At 34.6% G+C, this 18,185-nt stretch overlaps 2 protein-coding genes across 3 annotated transcripts in view; one reads left to right on the forward strand and one right to left on the reverse strand.

Annotated features, from left to right (window-relative positions):
* The window catches only part of LOC106661453 (calpain-C), a 90,146-nt gene that overhangs the window by 10,332 nt on the left and 61,629 nt on the right, over positions 1-18,185 (reverse strand). For both annotated transcript variants that reach the window (XM_014384859.2, XM_014384867.2), the window contains exons 3-7: positions 15,256-15,331; positions 8,498-8,753; positions 1,140-1,323; positions 1,006-1,080; positions 34-206 (exon numbers count right to left, since the gene is read on the reverse strand). In XM_014384859.2, the coding sequence (XP_014240345.1) occupies positions 34-206; positions 1,006-1,080; positions 1,140-1,323; positions 8,498-8,753; positions 15,256-15,331 (764 nt within the window). The remainder of the gene's footprint in view (positions 1-33; positions 207-1,005; positions 1,081-1,139; positions 1,324-8,497; positions 8,754-15,255; positions 15,332-18,185) is intronic.
* The window catches only part of LOC106661474 (melanocortin receptor 4-like), a 187,617-nt gene continuing 184,746 nt past the window's right edge, over positions 15,315-18,185 (forward strand). The window contains exon 1 of the mRNA XM_014384906.2: positions 15,315-15,386. The gene's annotated coding sequence lies outside the window, so the exon portion shown is untranslated. The remainder of the gene's footprint in view (positions 15,387-18,185) is intronic.

The raw sequence follows: 18,185 nt of genomic DNA on the forward strand, positions 1-18,185 counted from the left end.
ATTTGATAAAAATACTGAGTGAATTGTACATACCAAAATTCTGGCTCTGGGCTGTGCGATAATGCGAGACGGTCTTTCTCTTGAGCTGGCACCTGATGCCAATGGGTACACCCTCTTGACCATGTACCAACGTATTCACCGCCTCCAGCACCAGAAGGATTTCTCAGCCTTACAAGCTGCACGCCTTCTCCACTTATAGTTTCTACCTGTTTATTATTAATATAGAAAATTACTCATTTAAAATTTAGTTTGAATTATCTTGTTTTTTTATGATATTTAAATGTTAAAAAGATATTTTTGTTTTGAAATAGAATTTTTGTTATGTAATGAAATGACAATCTGCTGATAGCTGCACAATATTTTTTTAATTTTCTATTTCACAACTGGCTATAAATGTATCATTTAATTATGTGTTTATTATAATTTACCAATTGATAAACACTTTTGTCAACTTTTATTTAATCAGGATGACTCAAATGATGCAGGGTAAACAGAAACCAAATAATTTGCAGGATAATTAAATAATTATTTTGCTTCAAACTTCAATAAGCACATACTTTAGTGTTTAAACAAAATTTTAAGGATAAAAATATTTGAAAAGTATTGCATAATTGAGAATGTGTTTTGACAAAAGGCTTGCCCATGAAGAAAACATGTTTATACATTACACATGTTTACTTTTCATTCTTCCACTTTGAAGCTTATCAACCACTAACACTAAACTTCAATTATTTAGCAATAAAACTCTTGGTAAACATAAATATTATTGTTTTAGTAACATTAAATATTACATCATTCAGATAAATATAAGCTTGAAATACGATAATTTTAGAATTTATTGTAGCTTAATAATTAATGAAAATATTCAATTTGTGACAAGTGAGTTAGAAAATTGTAAAACATCATGTTGAGGTCTGTGATGGGATGAACATGCAGATTTAACCCTGACAAACCACCCAAAAGCATCCAATAGACAAAATTTTTCTTATAATAAAAATCACTCACTCTTTCGACTGCATACAGCCTGTAGTTGATCCCGATTTGAATCCCATTCGCCAATTTTTCAGAATTGTTTCTTATCTGAAAAATAATTGATATAAGAGACAAACAGTAAAATATTGCATAATCACTCAATGTACCTGTGAGTTTTGTGGTTGGACAGTAGCTGTGACAATAGTCGTCATAGAAAGGAGACTATTAAGGAGTCTGCCACAAGCGGTCGGGTCTTGTCTTAAGCTGACACTCTCTGCTATTCCACCTGTCAAGTCTGACAAACCGTCCATCATCGTACCATATTTAAGCGCTTCATATGACCCATGCAACCTGAAAATGTATTGTATTTTATAGATTTTCTATTTCATAAATCACAATTTAAAACAAAAATCATAGATTATTAGAGTGATAACTTTCAAAACTTGCTTAACTCTTAAGTTCTATGAATAATTTATTATTAATTAGATTGCAATACATATTTTAAATCTAGTTTAGCAGTAAAAAATAGAATAATAAATGGATAAAAAAATATAATAATAGAATAAATCATTTATATCATGGCTAATTAATTTTAACAATGTAAATTTTAATAGGCCTTATAAATTACGCGCCAAATTAAGAATTAACTATAATTGGTTGTAATTATAAAGGTATAAAAACTGCCAATTTCAAGGCATCTGTTTTATAGTATTTACGGTTTTTCTCACGTTTAACTTATCAAAATGCAACAAACTTAATTTCATTTTTTTACAAGGGTTCGCAACAGTAAAGGTCATATCAACCCTCGGTGTCGGTGTTTTTGAAAAAAAAATTGTTTGTCGGGTTCAAATGCAAGGCCGCTGGATTCGAACCCGAGACCTTTTTTTTGTCACAGTGATGAGCGTCGTGTCAAAACCGTAGCGACCACCGACGCCCCTAACAATCTTTATTAAAAAAAAAAGAAAAGAAGATAAGTCGTAAATAAATAATAAACAAAGAGCAAAGAAACTAGGATTAAAATTGCATATTTTTCTTTACCATCCCGTGTATTTGATTTTGTACAATATTTGGCCAAAGGTCTTGTTTTTCTCGAAGAGATTATCGGACACGTGTCTAAATAAGATTATTAGGTGTACGATATATTTCAACAAAGATCTTCATCAGTATTGTTCTCGAGATCTTTCAATCTTTATTTTTTTAATCTTATTATTTATTAAATTCCATAAACGGGGCAAAAAATCATGAGGTGCTGCCCGCTCCCTCTATTCAGATGCTTAAAAGTAAAAAACGGTTGTCTCCGTCTATGGAATATAATAAATAATATTATCTCCACTAAAAATCTTAATTAATTGAAAAATATTAGTTGGTCAAGCGAACCACGAAAACAGTGAATTTAATAATAAATAATAAGACAGAAAATTTAATAAAACGTCCTCCTGAAGAAAAAGAACACAACTATATTTTCAATTTAGATTGGCGTAGATTTTATTAATTTGAATCTTTATTTCACATTCTACTTTGTTACTGTTTCAAACGGCATTTCTGGCGTAAACATAAACAAAACTCAAGTCCTACGAACTTAATTCATCGAAATGATATTTTTACAGTGAAGATAATAGTGAACCATTGTGTTGTCATATGTTATTTTCATGTAGGACCTCGTCAGAAACTCTCTACTTGGATGAAGAAATTTGAAGAAAAAGAAAGTTGGAATTAAAGCCAGAGAAGTCCTGCAGTAAAAAATATCAGCAGGCTGTAAACGATCATATAGAGCTGAACAACCCAAACCATTGGAATGAAAAGTAATGTTTACTTCACCTTTGCAAGAAAAACAAGTGATACGAAAATTAATTTAATTCTAACAGCACGAATTAAAAATACATCTGTATTGTAAGGGATGCGATTGTAATCAAATCGCTGTCATCACATTGTCGGAAGTCGATGGTGGATGGTGGTCGATGTATATGTTGAACACCAGTTAAACAAGCTTATTAATAAAGTTGTTAAATTTATAAACCCTAGTTGCACCCACATTGTCATTGTTGTTTTATGAATCCTAGTGGCCTTCAGATTGTAATTATTATGTTTTATAACCTCTAGCTGCTTAAGATTGTGATAGTTATGTTTTGTGAACCTTAAGCAGCCCATATACATGAATTATTCTTGAACAAATGGACTGCAAAAAAAATAGAGGCGATAATATTGAATAGTAGAGCAAAGTATTGTGCAAAGCGGGCATAGACGTATAATGTTATAGCCGAAGAAATTAAATTACTCTGTTGTTTGTGACATGGTGAACGTGTAGGGTGATACCGAAATTTGCTGCATTTGATTGCCGTGTAGAAAAACCAAAAGAAAAAAAGAAACGAAAAGGACGGAGGTGGCCAAAAACAGAGGTTCCAAAGAGAGACAAAAAGAGAAATACACTCCTGAAACTCAATGAACTGAGAATATGCGAGCAAAATTAAATTCAACACTTTCTACGTATGGTGCTGAACTGTTTCCTTTGGTGATGGCTGCTGCTCGAATTGAAATGTGAAAATCTATTCCTTCAAATCAGTAAATGACGCGATATTGCACAGTGTTGTCAACACACGGTACAGTATTTTCCGTACTGCGCAATAAATATCAAAATTTTGTGATTTAACGCAATATATTATATTCAACTTTGTTGTGCATTAATATTGACGTGTAGAAACCACCAGAAGTTTTACAGACCCTATCTGTCTACAGATTGTAATAGTTATATTTTATAAACCTTGATACGTTCAGATTAGAATAGTTATGATTTCTAGACCCTAGGCGTCCTCCATATTGTAATAGTTAAATTTTACATATCCTAGCTGCTTAAAAGAAGTTTTGATTTATGAACCGTAGCTCCCTCCAAATTTAATGGTTGTGTTTTTGAGCCATAGATGTCTCATGATCGTAACTGCTATGGTTCATGTATTCTTGCTGCTCGCAAAGCGTAATGGACGTGTTTTATCTACTTAGCTACTTCCAGATTCGAATAATTAGGTTTTATAGACTTCAGCTGCTTCCAGATTGTAATTATTATGTTCTATGAACCCTAGATACATTCCAATTGATGTAAACCCTAGCTGCCTCCAGAGCATAAGTTTACAGATGTTGTATTTTACAGACAATAATATTTTATGTGAACAAGCCAAGAGCCAACTCAACCACATACTGTCCAGATTTGTATCTATAACGCATATAAATAAATTAAAGTAAAAAAATATATGTGTGATAATAGAGTCAAAATTTAATAAAATATCTTTCATATGATAAAAGTCAGAAAAGTAAATTATTATCTACATTTTTATTAATGATGAAAATTATCAATTATGATTTATTATATATCAAGTTCCTTATTATTATTTTTTAAATATTATTTTATATTTTATTATTTCAGTCAAAAGTGGTGGTTATTATTCTAAACTTATTAAACTTTATTATGTTATCATTTTTATCTCGTAATTCTTTCTTATCTTAATCTGTTAATCCTTTATGATTATTTTAATGCACTTATAGATTAAAAACTTACGCGCTTTTTTAAAGGTTGTTTAAAGAGAATAAAAAAGTTCTTTATATTAATATTCATAATTGCATTGTTTGAGTTTGAAAACGTGGCAAGAATGTCCAATAACGTGATAATATAACCAAGAAAGATCGTGATTTCACTGGCGACTGAAGTCAGGATAGCTCAGGTGGTAGAGTAGCGGCGTATCTAGCCGAAGGTCGTGGGTTCGAATCCACATCTCATTTTATCTCAAAAAAACCTTAATTAATTGTAAGATATTAATTGGTCAAGCGTACCACGAAAAATAGTGAATTGATTAAGTGTTTACATGGAAAAGATCTCTCTAGTAATATGTGTCCGACTTTTCGTTGTGGCCATTAGGTGTAAAGCAGTGGGTCAACGTAATTAATTTCCCTGTGAATCGTAATTGTTATGTGACCCAGTAGAACAAAAGTTAACTGTTCAACAATCAAGACTACTTTCACGAGGCCCCCCCATCCGAAAAGTTTACCCATTCTTAGACGAATTAATTCATAGTGTTGAGGCCATCCTGATGACCGAGTTACCGACGATAATAACAATTCCCTCCGGATTCACTTTCCGCTGGAGGAAGGGGAATTGAACAGTTATCCGTGGATTTTCAATCGTCTTATTTGTACGGCGTCGCTCAATCATCGTCTTATCCGATGGGGACGGACGCTGGATTCGACTTCGGCAGCCCCTTTCACCCAAACTCTTCAAATCCAATTTCACAATTCGTTCATAATTGAATTTTTCAAACCTATCGAAACAGTTCTCAATACAAGAGCCCTGAGATAAAACGTTCAAAAAATCTAATTAGGTCAATTTTTATCAACTTAAAAAAAGGTGGATTTAACGAGCCCGGAGAATTTTCAACGGTCACAAAGTTTCACATCGGTTGTTATCTTCTTAAACAGCGCAAAACAATAATCCAAGGCCTCTTCAGTCGATAGCATTGAAATTGAATCATACTTTCAAGGATAAGAAGGTTGAAACATTTTTTAATTTTGTTCTTTTTTTATCTAGATAGATTGAGGTAGTTAAAAGCCTTATGAACTTCGTCCATCACAAAGCATGGATCATACGTATCTAGGCTTTTTATTTGCCTCCAACCCTTGATGTACAGTTATGTTTGCTAGTTTTAGCTTTTCTTTTGAATAAATACCGGTTTTTTTTTATTTTTTACTTTCACGTTTTCATTAGACCAACTTCCACCCTCCCAACGTTTTTATTCGACCATTAAATCAGCAATGTCTAATCAACGGGCCAGCAATGACTTGAAGTTCTGTCCGGCTTTGCTGCACGTCTTAAGTAAGTTTGGGCGTGAAGTTTTTACGAAATTCGTCTGGCACAACTATGCTATTGCTTGATAATTATTCTGGTCTGCCTATCCTCGCTAATTTTTATAGGCATACCAGGAAGTAACTATCAAATAATAGGTTTATTATACAGGATGAAATCTCACATGTACGGTAGGTTGAAATGATACGGAAGGGTTCTTCTTGTCCTACTGAGGACTCATACCTGGTCGTATGTAGCCTCTTCTTTAGGTTTCTTTCCTACTTATCCGAATGTCCCAGTACCATACTGTACAATATCCTCGGCTGATCCGTTTTATTTAAGATAAACCACCTTTCAAATAAAACAGCACAAATCCACCAGTGAAGATTGCGAAATGCCAGAAACGTGACAACTGCGAAAATAGGCAAACTAGAATGATCGAAAACGAACAAACTGCTGGATAGAAAGACAGGTAGGTAGAGTGTGAGAGAAAAGTAGGTAGATATTTAGCTAGCAGTTAGTAGAAATATAGGCAGATAAATAGAAAACGGGTGACAGAGCGAGAGAGGTAGAGAAATAGAATCCGAAATATATAGGTAAAGGGACGAAGATAGAAAGAGAAAGAGAAGAAAGAAAAAAGAAAGAGGGGGAGAGAGAGAGAGAGAGAGAGAGAGAGAGAGAGAGAGAGAGAGAGAGAGAGAGAGAGAGAGAGAGATTATTGGATAGCTCAAAGTTTATTTTATTTCCCGTTCTAGAAATAAAAAAAACGTTTTTAAATAAATTCCAATCAATTAAGATTTTTAGTTGAGATAAAAAAGTCAATGGCACGAGCGGGATTCGAACCCACGATCTTCGGTTTGATACGACGCTGCTCTACCACTTGAGCTATCGTGACCTCAGTGATAGCTCAAGTGGTAGAGCAGCGGCGTATCAAGCCGAAGATCGTGGGTTCGAATCCCGCTCGTGCCATTGACTTTTTATCTTAACTAAAAACCTTAATTAATTGGAATATATTATTTGGTCAAGCGGACCATGAAATTAGTGAACTTAAGTTTTTAAATAAAATTAATCAAAAATTATACATCTTTTTAATTTAACAATTTTGCAAACCAATTTGCGTTAATTCTATTTGTTAGGGATGTAACTCCGTTTACCAAATGAAAAATAGAGTAATATAGAAATGAGAGGTCAAATAAGTACGAATTATTTTGGAATGCTAAATACTATAGAATGTGCATTTAGCCTTAATGGTAATGGGATGTAAGGACTGGATTCAAATACGATAACCTGGGACTTATCTACATTCAAGTTAAGCCCATTTTCAGGGGCCCAGGAGCCATCAACTATAATGAGCTTACAAGTCAGGAGGTGGGAAAGAAAGGTAACTTTTGGAAGTCATTAAAGTAACAACAGCAACCAAGGGAAGCGGAGTTGAGCCTAGAGGGGCTCCAGAAGTGATGTAGAGGAATCCGAAAGAACAAGAAAAGTGATAAGGAGATTGATCATCATAATTTTATGGAATTATGAGAACTAAAGTCAAGATATATCGATCGATTCCAACCAATTACTGTTATAACTATGGCCTAACAATATGAAGAAAAAGCCGCTTTAATCATTTTTAAAGCTTTATATTTCGTGAGGGGCTTTTGAGCATGACTGCCTTCTTGTCCATTGAGTGACAACGATTTTACTTATTCTTTTATTTTCAAGGTAGATTATATGCGGAAAACTGTTTCTAATAAAGTATATTTAACATTCATTGTCCGTTACATTGAACTAGTTTTCGCTGGATCTTTTGTTGTTGGTTCTTTTCTTTTTGAACTCGCCCCGATTATTTTAATGCGAGCCTTCGTCTGACCAATTTTCCTCGATACAACGCCCATACTGATCGCGGAACGGGACGAGCTCGATTTAGGACGCTCCCGGAATATATAAATTATTAAAGTCGAGGCGATTCAGGTCCTTTTTATCTGCAGAGAATGTATGATATTTAAAAAATATGAATAGCTTCAATTTATCATAATTCTGTACATAAGAGATATCTATTGGACAATCTATTGATTTGTATAGAATACGTTTAAACTTTGGAATATTTTTCTTTTTCTGAGGTTACTCGTTCATAACAATTTATTCTGTAAGAGGTAAAATTTATGCAATCTTTCTGATTTAGTCAAATAATACAAAAATGAGTGAGCATTATTTTTACTAGAAGTAATTTAAATGTTAGAAATGGAAAATAATTCTACTAATATTCTACTATTCTAATTTATGATTTTCCGACACTCGTGCAAATAGCTTTCCGAGAAAGGTAAAATAAGTTGCACAAGGACAGTAATGTTAAATAAGCGCAATGACAGAGACAAAAACTTTCTAAAAGATAATATACTGCGTTCATGTTTCCTCTCTCGTCTACGTACGACAGAAACTCAATTGTTTTATCGCTTGGCGATGTTGATAATGATGACGATGAATACTAAGAAGCAGGGTTTTCTGTTCCCCCGGCACTACAGCATTCTGGCTTATTGTACCTTCCTAATTCCCTAGTTCAGTGCAATCGACTCAATCCTTCTTTTCAGAAGTATTAGGTCATTGACTGTCGCTCTACAGTTTCTTTCCCTAGGTTTTTCTTTATTATAGGTTATGTCTCCAATTAGCGATATCGCATTCGAAGGTGATATTGGTGGCTGTTTTATCGCTTACTTTGCATAAGCCTTTTCCAGGAGGGACGGCCAGAACTGGTCGCTATGGAGTGTCTGGACGAAGGCCAGCTTCCCGTTGACTGTTGGCAGCCGATCGTCAACCAGTACCTCGACCCATTCGCCGCACCACCAAAGCCTGAACCTGAATACGCCCGCGTATCCTTCGCCACTAAAGCTCTGGTCTGCTGGGACTACCCTGTAGAAAAGTCCTTTGCTCAGGTAGAGCACTCCCAAGCAGGATACCAGCCACCTGTCTCCTGGAAACAGCAAACAAAACTAATCAGAAGAGTACATAAATTGGTTCTCATCACACCAAAGCAAACCCTACAATTAGGTTTTTTGATTTAAAAATACTTCTATCAGATCAAGCCAAAAGCATAGAGAGAGAGAGAGAGAGAGATATCTGATAGGTTATTCCCATTACCTTTGCTTCATTATTGCCTGTTAGTTATTGTCAAGTAGAATACAAAATAGCTCCATTATTACATAAGTTCTGATCTAAAAAGCCACCATCAGACAGATAATACGAAATTTGCATCTCTTATGACTGATTAGGGTTAGGTTAGGAAGGGTTAGGAAGTTCGGAAGCAAAAGTCGAAGATAGAACGATATATAGATAAATATAATACAAGATAGATATATAAAGAAAGAAAAAGAAGAAGGGAAAGAGATAGTGAGAAGGAGAGAGAGAGAGAGAGTGAGAGAGAGAGAGAGAGAGAGAGAGAGAGAGAAAGAGAAAGAGAGAGAGAGTGAGAGNAGAGAGCGAGAGAGAGTGATGAATAAATCTAAATACATACATAAAACACTTGGATGTAGTTATAGATTCACATCTCCCTTGTGATGCACATTGTCAATTTGTTGCATCTAAACTTAGCAAACAATTATTTTTACTGAAAAGTCTCATATGTAATGTATCTCAAAGAGTTTTAATTAATGTTTATTTTTCTTGTTTCCAATCGTATATTGTTTATGCCCTTATTGGTCTGGGGTCACGCCAAACTAATCTTCAAAAAACACCGCAATAAGAATTTTAGGGAATGTTGCAGAGAAACATTTACTAAACTAAACATTTAGACTTGATCAGCATATACATCTTACAATAGGTAATGTATTTTTTACAAAGCGAGACTTTAAAAAAAATTAATTCTGTACATAATCACTACGAGAAACTGTAATAAAATAGTTCCTGAGCGGCTGAACCTTAAAAGATGTGAAAACTCTTGTAAATTTATTTAGAAATCGTGAGATGCGGTCTAGTATTCTGGGAATAGGAAGCGGGACTTGTATTCCCCAGGCACTGCAGCCTTCTGGCTTATTGTACCTTCCCAGTTCCCTAGTTTAGTCAATAGACTCAATCCTTCTTCTCAGAAGTATCAGGTCATTGACTGTTATTGCTGCAATTTGGTTCCCTGAGTCTTTTTCGTACGTTAGGTTAAACCTCCATTGAGCTGTTGCTTCGCATTCGAAGATGATATGAGTGGCTGTTTCCTCCTCCTCATTACATAATCTGCAAATGGGATCATCATTGTACATACCCATGTTGTGTAGATGTTTTCTCAGATACCAGTGACCGGTTAGTAGTCCCACCACTCCTCTGAGTTTTGCCCTCTCCAATTGTAGCAGTGTTTTTGCCAATTTTGGTGAGGGTTGTTTCATCATAAGTTTACTATGTCTAGCACCGCTAGGGTTTTTCTAGCTTAGGATCCACTTCTCTCTTTGTTTTGTTTGGATCCATTCTGCGATGGAGGATTCTATGTTTGTTTTTGTTATACCAAGGATAGGTTCGGGGCCTATGTATGGTCTTGCAGATCCTCCTCTGACCAGTTTGTCTGCTTCTTCGTTACCCAGAATTCCCCTGTGCCCTGGCACCCCAGATATCATCAGGTTGTTGTGTTTTCCCAGGTTTTGGAGATTTTGGATACATTCACTGACTAGTTTTGATGTAATTCTTTTACATGCCAATGCTTTAATAGCTGCTTGGCTGTCTGATCTTATGAGGATTTTTTTTTATACTCTTGTAAATACTGGGCTATAAATTTTTTTAATAAGCAATCAAACTGTTACCTGAAAATAATTTAAACTTAAAATAACATAATGCCTTTTATGACTTTGAGGAGTTTTTTCATTATTATGTAGTATTAGTATTAATAGTGGGATAAAAATGAATTAATTTGTACTATTCTTGACGAATGTAATGACAAGACTTGTTTACCCAATACAATAAAACTTTTGTATCTTTGTAACAAATATGAACATCTATTAATTAATTTTGAAACCCTTTGGTGTCAAGTACAACGAAATGAAAAATTGAGATCATATAGCACCAGTTTTCACTGCAACGAGTCATGACTTTAAAATAATTTACGGTTAATTAATTTTGTGACAAGCTTATTTTTCGTTTCAGTTAAAAAATTCAACAGCCCTATTTCAAAAACACTTTTCAATAAATGACCCACATATTTGAAAATTGCCCAACGGCTGTAACATTATTAATATCCGTCCGCGATTGTTAATAGCTTGGGTTGGGCAATAATGATTTACGATCTCCGGTCACAGAACGGAATGAACATTTACGAATGTTTAGATCTTTATAGAAAGCCTATTTAGAAAGTGAAAGACGATCCTGCGACGGAATCGCACCGGGCTTGATTAGAAGAAATAAATGTCCTGGGGTCGCGCGGAAGACGCTTTCACTCTTTCATCCAGAGCAGGCCGGCTTATTCCCAGAATTAAACGGATTATATTTATTAATTCAACCAAAACGAGGCCAGGATCGGCATACGGTGAGAAGACGTGTTTTTTGTTGACGAAAGTTCTGGTCTGAATTATCTGATTTTTTTGTCATTAATTATTTACCTAACTTATTATTATTTACGCGTGTGAACCCCTGCTAACTGGAAAATGATGACGCAAAAAATTGTATATCCGGCTGAAAAACATTTCCATTTTAAATATTAGTTTACCTATTTATTTACATTCCATGTCTCAGTGAAGAACCTCAACCCTCTTGTTTTTGACTACTGCCTAGGAGTTTGTACTAGAATGCCTTGGCCCTGAGGTTTAGCCTAGGTTAAGCCCCAGCCAGTAATAGAAGAGTCGTTATCTTGCTCAAACTGCTTAAAACCCTGACATAGCGCCAATATAACATAATTTTATTTATATTCTTCTTCTTATTATTATTATATAATTTATAATATGCATTAATATTATAATCTTAACACAAATATATACAATTTTTCTTTTTGCCTTCTTATTTATTATCATTTATAGATTAAATTATCTTCGCTGTATTTAGGTTTATAATATTCTAATTCACTTCCTCACCCTCTCTCCCTCTGGATCTATCTATTTATATGCCCATGTATGACCTATTTATTTACGGAAATCGTGAGATGCAGTCTAGTGTGATGTAGGTTTCATAAAAAACATTTTCTTTATCGTGCCAACGTTTCGATCTTTATTGAGATCATCTTCAGGGCCTGGGATTTACAAACATTGTTTAAATTTAACAAATAAATGAAGGATGTGAAAAAAAGTGAATTTATACAATGCAAAAAAATATTTTTTATATTCAATCAATGTACTTCTACTCACTGTATTTCTACGCAGAAAACAAACACTTTGAGTGAGTAGAAATACATTGATTGAATACAAAAAATATTTTTTGCATAGTAAAAATTCACTTTTTTTTCCACATCCTACATGTATTTGTTAAATTTAAACAATGTTTTTAAATCCCAGGCCCTGAAGATGATCTCAATAAAGATCGAAACGTTTACACGATAAAGAGGTTAGGGATGGTTAAAATGTTTTTCTGAAACCTACGTCAGGATTTACGAATAATCATCGACTAACGGTCACTAATCGCCACACTATTTATTTACTTTTCATCTTCTTTCTCTCCCGCTCTATGTCTCTGACTCTCAACTTTCCCCACTACTTCTATCTATTTATCTATCTATTAGCTATTTAGTTACGTTCCATCTCATTATCGATTCATACATTTATCAATTTCCCCCCACTATTTATCTATCTAATTGTCCATCTATAATCTATCTATCCATTGATCGATCGATTATCTAATTATTTACGTTCATCAATCTACGTAATGAAAATCATGCATTCTTTTATTAGTAGGCGTTGTCACTTTTGTTTATGTTGGCATGTTGGCTGGCCAACGCAATTTGTCTAAGTGATATTTATCACAGGTTGTGATCAATCAATAAATCAATATAAAATTATTATTAACGAAGTCATAAGTCTGCACAGGAACTTTTCGCTGGAAACTCGCGGCAAGTGGGTCAGGTGCCGGGGAGAGCAGTTAATGGCACACTTAACCCAGCACCGCATAAGCAGACTTTAACCTTGATTTAACTCTCCAATTGTGTTGGGAAATACTGCCGTTCAACGCTTTTCAACTGTTTTTCCTTTAAACATTTTTTTTAACGATTGTTTTACTCTTCGTTGTTTTTATAAGGACACGTCTAGATTGCTATGTTAGTCTTTAATTTATTAACTAATTATTTAAAGATAGTGAGATGTAGTCTGGTGTGATGTGGGTTAGAAAACATTTTCCCTATCGTGCCAACGTTTGGATCTTTATTCAGATCATGTTCAATTTTTGGTTTAACCAACGTTTTTGTACTCACTCACCCAAAGTGTGTGTTTTTTGAGTCGTGTCACAGTTGTGCATTGTGTTGAGAGTCAGTGAGATTTTAATGTTTTTTGCTTAAATATGTAAACCAAAAAACATTGAAATTTCACTAACACTCTTAACACGACACACAACAGCGACACGACTACACAGAAAACTCACCCTTTGAGTGAGTACAAATACTTTGTTTAAACCTAAAAATTTCTATATTGTGAACATAATTGTATAAATTCATATGTTGTATGTATTAGTATAATTTAAACAATGTTTATAAATCCCAGGCCCAGAAGTGATCTCAATAAATATCGAAACGTTGACACGAAAAAGCAAACGTTTTCCTATCCCACATCAACAGCTATTACAGCAGATGTTTTTCAGCATTACATAATTTTGAAAAGCATACAGGTGAGTTATTAAGAGCCACAAGAACTTTATAGATAAAAAATACAATATTTATGAGGCTGAAAAACGTTGGAGATGAATATGTGGTCAATGGTCATAAAATGATTTGGCCAATCTAGTGCCGATCACCATAATTTAAAGAAAAACCTGACACAGGCGCCCACTGGCTCATGCTTTTCTTTATTTTATTGACGAAGGCTTTTAAAAATATTTCTATGAGGGAATATTGTGTCATAGACGTAAAAACTGAATTTTCCACTTACGAGGCAAGCGACATTGTTTAAATACGTCAAATCCTCCATCTACTACTAAATTGGCAGAAAAACCTCCAAACTTTCAGACTAATTGTTTATATGCTGTGTTTATGTTTATGTGACAATCATCATCTAACATTCTGGTGTCTTCTCGTCTACTTTAACTGATAAAACTATTTAACCAGGTTTAAGGTTTGGCCTGTGTTATAAGCATGATGAGGCGAGAAACCCATCTTTCTTTTTTTAATAGGCATGTCAATTCCATATCTTGTAAAATATAAAAATAAGTACCGTCAGTAATGAATTATAATATTCTGTAGTTTGCTAAATGTATGTAGGTGCGATGATCAATTTTCAAATGTTATCAGTTGACTCAGTCTTGAGTTTTATCGTATCCGACTAAAGGCTATTTTGTAAGTTGTGTAGGTCATGATTTTGAGAACCGGTTCTATGGTGTATGTCCCACGTAGGAATTAGCATAGGAAACTTTCAACACACGCTTGTAAATTCAGATTTTTACTCTTGATCAGTTCTGAAGGCGACTGGTATCAGTAGGAAGAAGACTGTTCAGCTTGAATGTTAACAGTTTTGATTTAATTTAGGAAATGAGAAATTCATACTAATCGATAGCCTTACTTTATGATCCAAGTAGATAAGTGTTGAAGGGTGGACTAATGCGTTTATAACACAGATGAAAATTAATAGAAATGATAAATGATGGAGTGAGTGTGGTGTTCAATACTTTTTAAAAGGATAGTTCCTACTCACAGTAAGTTGTTTTGCACGATCCGGATTTCGAGCCTTTTAGCTCATCATCAGGTTGTAGAAGAAGTTCAACCTGATGATGAGCTAAAAGGCTCGAAATCCGGATCGTTGCAAAACAACTTACTGTGAGTAGGAAATATCCTTTTAAAAAGTATCAGACGAAAATTGTTCCTATGTTTCCGGTACTGTTCTCTTGCGAAATATAGGAAGAAATGATTCACGGCCGTTCGAGTTTTCAGCAGATCTGCAAAACCCGGTCGAGACACGTTTGATAGGGCAGTTCGCTGTCTTTCTACCGTCGATTGTTTCGGGAATAGAAACGTCAATCGGCAGAACGTGTGCTTCGGGGAAAAGGATCCATAAGTTTTCTTTGTTTGGAACATCGATTCAAACATTTCTGAACAAAACTTATAAAAAATCTACGGATCCCTGTGCTTATCTCAGACAGGGCGTGGTCACGAGCTAGACGAATGGTGGCGTGACTAAAGATCCGAGGATTATAGCTAGGATTCTTAAAAAAAAACTTTTTTCTCAGCTATTAGTTCCGCGGGATCGACACGAAGAAAGTATTAAGAACGGGAAAGTGATAAGACAGATAGCAGTACTGTTGAGTGAGAGAAAGGAAAGGAAAAGCGGTGAAGCGGAGTCGGCTAACAAGGCAACCCAAGTAAACAAAATAATTACCCATTTTCCCCGGGCTTATGTCGAATTGTGACGGGGAGTCGTGGACGAAAACAGGCCTCGAGCCCTGGCATAGTTCCTGGAACAAATAAATTCAAATTAAATCAAGAAAATGTAACGGATCTCCATAAATTGTAAGTCGTGTTTTTTGAACAACAAATTATTTATTTGACGATTTGACCGCTTTATTAATTAGAAGCCTACATATTTTACTCGGCTTAGGCCATGGAGATAAACTATTCAAATGACATCCTGTTGAATTTAAATTGCGCCCTGGACGTGTTTATTGTAGAGGTGTCGAAAAAGAACGCCTGATGCCGATTTAAAAAAAATCGCTTAATTTCAAGGTATCAAGTTGCAAATTCTAGTCACGCTCAATAACAGTGCTACCTTTTACATTCTCATAAATTGCGAAGGTCGACATCATACATAAACCGGGTTTGGTTCGAAATACAAACGGAATCGCTATAATTTTGAAACTGAATTATAATTTACTGCTAATAGTTTAATGGCTAAACCGTGATTGTGTTGATGAATATTGATAAGCACAAATTACAGTAGGATGTGTCTCAATATATAACATTAAAATGAACCACCTGGTATTTTAAATTCCAGAAAGTATTAAACGAAATACAGAGCTACAAGGGTAGATGAACAAAAATGAATAAAATAAACCTGTTTGACTGAACATTTTGGTAAAAGCATTTTAAAATATCAAGTTTATTAAAAGGAACCAATTTTTTTGTAAAAGTACAACATATAACAAAGTTTTACGCGATTTTCAGTAATGACAATGTGTGACATATTATCGACGTGTTGTAAAGTTTTTCTCACTCTACTTATATTCTTGATTAACCTCTGAAGATGGCAAGAAGCCGAAATGCATCTGACAGGCCATTACAAAAAAAAAATATACAAACAAGAATGATCAGAAACGGAATAAAACCGGTTCATCACACCTCCGACCCGAATAACACACATTTATCTTAGATATTTTTCCATACATAACAACACGTTTTTTCTCAATTTTGAATTAAATAAAAAAAAAACAATGAAATCTGCGGCTCGGATCAGAAACGTTGCGAAACCAATTCTCTTGCTTTGTCAAGAATGGAAGACGATTATTCTCTGTTATTTGTTAGCTATTCAACCCTTTTGTCTGGCACGTACTACAAAAGGGACTAGGGCACTTGTCCGAAAGCGTAATGGCTTGAGAACACAATGCAAATGGCCAATCTGCCCGTTAACCAGCGTTGAAGCACGACCAGTTGTCGCGTGTTCAAATAACACAATTAGCACAGTAAGGCGAAAGGATACGATGTAAGCAAAAGTTTTGTAAGGGCAAAGTACAAAAAGACTGGCAATTTAATAAAATTCAAATAAAACGAAATTATTCGATAATATTCAATTTTGAATCAAACAGTCTATTTCTGTGTACTTTGTATTACTAACATTATTTTTATAAAATAAATTTCAAAAGGTTCGTAATCGAAAAATCAAATGTTTAGCACTTAAATTTAATTTTACGTGGGAGATAACCTTTATGAAATTAAGTATGTGTGGGGACAACTTTTGTGAAACCACCATTTCTGAAAGTATTTGCAGTACAATCTTAAACTTTGGACTAGAAACACGTATAAATTTACCTTCTAAGTGATTTTTTATGCTATCTGTTTAATAATAAAAAAACGATTAATACCACAGGTTATTTAATGCTCTTTTTATTAGTGTAATAAAATTTTAGTAAGATTAATATTTTATGAGATATAGGGAACTTCATGGTTTAAAGTTGTGAATGATGAAGGGAAGGTAAAATTTGTTATACATCGAACAAAATTAAGAATCAGATTTTGAATAGTAGGGACTATCCACTATTTTATGTTTTCGCCAGACTTCTCATTTTATATACTCTATATTCATTTATTTAAATCTCACTTCTTCGTTTTTCCCTCTTTCCTTTATTGCAAGGAGTTGTGGTTGACAGTTACGAAGTAAGACGTTGTAACAATACTGAGTTATTTGTAGTTCTTATAATTTTACTTATGTTGCTTTAATTGCATGGAAATAATTATTTAACAGAAGGAGTCAAACAAAAAGTAAACAATTGTAGTTTACGAAATTCCGTGGGTGGCCTGGGAATTCATGTTATGTTATCGACTCTGATTAAATAACTGTTGTCCGTCGATGCTCGCTGTTAGCCAGTCCAACGATGTGTGTTTTCACGCCTTGGTTTTCCCACATTTGTCCAATTGAACGGGAAATTTTACAAGAGCCTTAACGACTCGCGAGATGTAGACGAAACGGCCTGAAGGAAGAATTATCGGCGAACAGAAGGCATCCCGCTGTGGGAAATGGGCAACCATCCGTGAAATATAATATAATGGTGTGAATCTGTGGCACACATCTCCGTTCTGGCCCACGGCTGTCCATTACCGCCGCAAGACCTTTCAGCCACCTCCGGGTTAACTTCCTGCGTCTGAATTTAACGATGACGATTTGTTAGGCTTTTAATTGTTCGGCTAAAGTGGATCAAGTCAGAAAACGAGTTCCAAGCATTCACCATTTATCGAACGTGAGGAGTTTGCATAATTGAACGACTTAGGTCCGTTTGATAATAAATTCTTTGAATAATTGGCAGCCCGATGTTTTGACTTCCTGGACCACGACGAAAACTAGTTTTAGAAGAGCCGGCTCAATTAAACGGTATATTTCTCAACATGAAATACGCCGACCCAGTAAAGGACTTAATAATTACAGTGTTATACAATGAGATTGTATAAGATATATTAAGCTGGCCCCCAACAATTTTGACTGCTTCTCGAAAAAGCGAGCTTTCTCAATGCGGCAATGCTGCAATCCGCACTTCTTGAAGCAAAAGAGGCAAGGAATCAATAACAATTTTTTTTCAAATAAAAGAAGAAAAACAGGGAAAA

Source organism: Cimex lectularius, unplaced genomic scaffold, assembly GCF_000648675.2.
Source record: "Cimex lectularius strain Harlan isolate CLEC.00 unplaced genomic scaffold, Clec_2.1 scaffold99, whole genome shotgun sequence".
Classification (NCBI taxonomy): Eukaryota; Metazoa; Arthropoda; class Insecta; order Hemiptera; family Cimicidae; genus Cimex; species Cimex lectularius.